The following is a 4,970-nucleotide window of genomic DNA, read 5'->3' as shown; positions in this document are numbered from 1 at the left end:
GGTGCCCTGACCCCGAAATACGCTCCTGCTAGCACTATTAGGATCTATTCTGAATATGTAGTGTGGCTCTACCCTTGGCTAGATGCCAGAGGACACTTTCAATGTTTTTTGTTTTTGAAGGTATGTGTAATTATTACACAGGACTACAGGCATATACAAGATTTGGATTAAAAGTTTATATAAGTGTCATCATTTCCAGGCAGCTATTTTTGTTTTCTTCAAATGTTGTAATGTTCGCTTTATTTAACTTTAAGTTAAATTATGTAGCTATAACTATCTGTGATTATTTGAGCTTTACTAAAGAAGTGTGTACTTAGAGTTTGAGAGTGTCAGCATTAATTGGTGGGTGTATGGCATCAAGTAATAATTTTATGTAGATTATTTGCAAAAGTATTATAATGTGTCTAATAACTCAAAATAATCTAAAATAGCTGGATGAGATAATTTCCATGTGATCACTTTCTAAGGTCTTAGAGACAGAATAATATCATTAGAAAACATACACAAGTAATAAAATCTGCAATTGCGGGAAATATAATTTGCTTTAATTTATATGCATGTAACTACAGTAGTTCTACACAGAGGATATACGAGACTGATTAGGTCATCATGAAAACACAGAGGTTAGGTCATCATGAAAACACAGATTAGGTCATCATGAAAACACAGAGGTTTCACTTTTATCTGATGGGTCTATTGCTTCTCTTTTCCTTGTCTAAAGTTATAAGAAGAGTCCTGTCCACCACGCCCTTGTCCCTGATCCTGACTCTGGCCCCCTTGTTGGCTCACACGGCCTTGCCCTCTGCTTTGACTCTGGCTTCCACTCTGGCTGTCTTGGCCACAGGTACCTCCTTGGCTTTGTTGGTCACTACCTTGACCCTGTCCTGGTTGCTGGTATCCACTTCCCTGCTGTGCTCTGCCTTGACCCTGTCCTGGTTGCTGGCATCCACCACCCTGCTGGCTGCCTTGATCCTGTCCTTGTTGGATGGTGCCACCCTGCTGTCCAATGCCTCGCCCCTGGCCTGGTAGCTGACTTGCACTTCCCTGCTGTCCACTACTTTGATCCTGTCCTTGATATCCGCTACCCTGCTGTCCACTGCTCTGATCCTGTCCTTGTTGACTTACACTACCCTGCTGTCCACTGCTTTGATCCTGTCCTTTTTGGTAACCGCTACCCTGCTGCCCCCTGCCTTGTGGCTGGCATCCACTGCCTTGTTGCCCGCTGGATTGGTTTTGATCTTGGCCTTGTTGGCATCCGCTTTGTCCACTTCCTTGACTTTGTTGTCCTGAGCTTTGGCTTATTGTGCCACTGCCCTGACTCTGTTGACCACTGCTCTGGCTTTGATCTTTGCCTTGATTTCCATTATCCCATGCAGTCTGTAAAAATTCATTGAAATTAACATCAATATAAAAATAGAAATACATGGCATAAAGTATATTTCATTGTCAACCCAAAGTTAACACCCGAAACTGTCAAACATCTTCCACCATGGGCTAATCTCTATGTAATATGAACTGAGAGCCAAGAGACACTGCTATAATATACAAAGTCACAAGTAGTCATTTTACTCGTATTACAGATTTCCATTTTTCTTCTCCTATGTCACAAAAGAAACTTACCAAGGTTTGTTTATTTCCAGAAGCCTATTAAAAAACAAAAAAACACACAACATAAATTTCAAGTTAGGGATTGCATTGTTTGACAATGATTTTGGAATTTCCAAATTCAAAACAAAAGCTGTAACTTTAGAGGAGATTTACTAAGCCTTAGAGAGAAAGAAAGTGCAGAGAGATAAAACTCCCAACCAATCAGCTTCCAACAGTCATTTTTCAAACACAGCCTGTAACACGACAGTGAGCAGTGCCACATTTCAGTGCTTAACTGTGTGTTTTGTCGTCGTCATTTGTAATACAGGTTGAGTATCCCATATCCAAATATCTGAAATACGGAATATTCCGAAATACGGACTTTTTTGAGCGAGAGTGAGATAGTGAAACTTTTGTTTTCTGATGGCTCAATGTACACAAACTTTGTTTAATACACACAGTTATTAAAAATGTTGTATTAAATGACCTTAAGACTGTGTATATAAGGTGTATATGAAACATAAATGAATTGTGTGAATGTAGACACACTTTGTTTAATGCACAGAGTTCTAAAAAATATTGGCTAAAATTACCTTCAGGCTGTGTGTATAAAGTGTATATAAAACATAAATACATTCTGTGCTTAAATTTAGGTCCCATTGCCATGATATCTCATTATGGTATGCAATTATTCCAAAATACGGAAAAATCCGATATCCAAAATACCTCTGGTCCCAAGCATTTTGGATAAGGGATACTCAACCTGTATTTAATTTTTTTATTATGCAAAAGTCAGACCATACATGCAAGTGCATAATTTTCTAACAAATCTTCACTGTTTCTCTTCTTCCGCTTGAGCTATCCAGTATGCTTTTTAGTACAATACTCAAACACACAGCCCATTGCAACATCTTATTACATACAGCATGTCACAAACGTTGATGGGTGTAACTTCTGTGATCTTACAGAGAGATTCAGTAAACAATAATTATTACAGGTGTCTGCCCCAGTTAGAGACACTTCAAAGCTGCAACTTTCCGCTTGCGGCAAGCCCAAATCACTTTCCATTTGTTAGGCAATATTGTATTTTTTTTTTAGTTATAGGCCAGATGAGTGAGATAAACTGACATGAATCAATTTTATTGACTCTTTGTTATTTCTTCCTTAATGCATGTTTATAAATAATGGACTTAATAAATCTTACATCTCTTTACCATATTTAAAGTTACCTAATTGATGCATTCTACCATGTGTGTGTCATATTACATTAATATCTTACCTTCTTGGAGGGGTTTGGTGCTAAAAGGAAAGAGGGAATGTGTTAGTAAATATTGATGAAAATACCTGTCAATGTTTCATGATATTTGTATCAAACACTAATTATTACTCTGATAATCCTACCTCCGTCCATTGCTGTGGATGAGGTTTATTGGTGCCTGTAAAGGACTAGTAAAGGGAAACCTGTGAAGAAAACAAAATATTTGTGTTATAATTAGAATGTATCAGGAGTCTTATATTAGATAAAGGCCAAGTAGTTACAGAGCAGAACCCATCAATCGATTTTTAGTCCCAGTGGAAACTACACTGTAATGTATCAGAATTAACTAATTGCAGACATAAACATTTCATGATGGGTTATAGATGTCAGCAGGGCTTAAAGTGGTCCTGGTGAGGTGGTGGAACTCATGGAGGAGGACCATAGAGGCACCAGGACCTGAGGAAGGAGTAGGTGGCTGCAGCTTATCAGTAACACTAGTGCCGCCTGTATCATCGATTGACGTAGATGATGGGGTGGGCTTTTCTGTTGGAATTACTGTGCAGGGCAATGGAGATGGTGGGACTAGTTCCTCCTACCATTACAGGTGGTGGAACTCAGTTCTATCTCGTCCCCCCTACTTTAAACCCTGGATGTCAGCAATACCTTTTAATCATGAGAAGTTTTTATGTCCTCATATCCTACAATACTTTTTCATTGTCATGAACCATTGTACATGCTCCGTGCTTTGTACCGTGCCACAGGAAATGTTGGCACTATATCATAGAAATCTCGAAATGAAATATCAGATCAGTACAATGTCGGGACAGCTGATGGTTGTTCAAAGTTATTCTATTCTAATTTATGAACTATTATTTATTAACATTAATTTATATACTATAAAAAACTGTTCTGGTTAGTTTTGTTGCATAATGTGCGTATTTATCCACTTTAATCATGTAATGACAATATAAAAGGATGATAGCTTGAAAGGTTTACTGCGTAGACAATATTGTAAGATCCTTGAGTTAACATTTTTACCACTATTTTTTTTTTCAATTCAAAGATACTTTTCTCTCTAACCAAAACAGTCACACTCTTTATTTTACTAAAATGTATATGATCCAGTTTTCACGGTGAAAACAATTACATCTAAAATAAATCTTTTGCATTTTAAAGTCAGAATGGCTCATTCATTAATATTTCAGTAAACCACAACAAGCAGCCAGCAATTAGCCTTATGGTCTTGTTAGAGTATTGTTGGTGCACTGAAATGTACTGTTAGTAGTGCACATAGTCAAAAACACTGCAAACTTTTTTTTCTAAATAAAATGTTGATTTTGATTATTTGCAGTCTCTGCCATTTTTCTCCTTGTCGTCTTCTCACTATTGTGTCAACCATGGCCGTAACTAGAGGTGGATAAAGCTTTGCCACCACCAAGGTGCAGGACCTATGAGGCATCACCGTCATTGCCATTTGGTACCTGTAGTTGGCATGCAAGGTGTTCCCTGGTCAAGGCAGCTAGCCACCAAGAGCATCCTTAGGACGCACCTGGTGTTCAACTTCTCCTTGGTCCCAGCAAATTTTTGTCATGCTGTGGCCCAGGTGTCCACCCTCATGCCCTATAGATTGTAAACTTTCTCCCCTTTGACTTCTCTACATAAGTACGTTAATTACAGATTGCAGTTATGTATCTGTGTTAAATAGTTTTCTTGTTTACTGTATGTGAGTGTGTGTGTGTGTGTGTGTGTGTGTGTGTGTGTGTGTGTGTGTATGTATGTATGTATGTATGCATTATGAGTTTTACTTGACTTTGGCCATGTCTCTTTTTAGATCTCACCTTTCCATTTTGAAAGCAACACTGTGAAAATAAGGTTCAAAGAACTTTCCTTAAACTGTTTTTATGATGTCTTTAATTATACTTGGCTTAATTATATATCTTGACATTGATCTAAATCCAGTTATACTGCACTTCTGACATAGCAGAATCCTCTACTAATTAGCTGGGCGTCTGGCTTCTACTGCTGTCATCATATACTTATTATAATAATTTATGCTTCAGTTATGTCATCATCTTTAATATCAGATTACTGTAGTCCACTCCTTGGTGAAATTAATTAGCATTTA

The 4,970-nt window shown here is 37.8% G+C and overlaps 1 protein-coding gene across 1 annotated transcript; it reads right to left on the bottom strand.

Annotated features, from left to right (window-relative positions):
- Positions 1-532: 532 nt before the first annotated feature.
- On the bottom strand, positions 533-3,073 carry LOC134979896 (uncharacterized). The gene is made up of 4 exons (XM_063946518.1): positions 2,989-3,073; positions 2,867-2,886; positions 1,621-1,644; positions 533-1,377 (listed from the first exon to the last, which is right to left on the bottom strand). Exons 1-4 carry the CDS (start codon positions 2,996-2,998, stop codon positions 694-696), a joined length of 738 nt encoding a protein of 245 aa, XP_063802588.1. The 5' UTR covers positions 2,999-3,073; the 3' UTR covers positions 533-693.
- Positions 3,074-4,970: the final 1,897 nt, after the last annotated feature.

The sequence above is a fragment of the Pseudophryne corroboree genome, chromosome 12, assembly GCF_028390025.1.
Source record: "Pseudophryne corroboree isolate aPseCor3 chromosome 12, aPseCor3.hap2, whole genome shotgun sequence".
In the NCBI taxonomy this organism is placed as follows: Eukaryota; Metazoa; Chordata; class Amphibia; order Anura; family Myobatrachidae; genus Pseudophryne; species Pseudophryne corroboree.
The sequence above is the reverse complement of the archived record's forward strand: the minus strand, read 5'-3'. Positions and strand labels throughout refer to the sequence as shown.

Bases quoted from the DNA above. Each gene is read 5' to 3' on its own strand.
- LOC134979896 (XM_063946518.1), bottom strand. The intron at 1,645-2,866 runs GTAAGATATTAA...GTTTTTTAATAG, and splicing joins CACCAAACCCCTCCAAGAAG to GCTTCTGGAAATAAACAAAC. The intron at 1,378-1,620 runs GTAAGTTTCTTT...GAATTTTTACAG, and splicing joins CTGGAAATAAACAAACCTTG to ACTGCATGGGATAATGGAAA.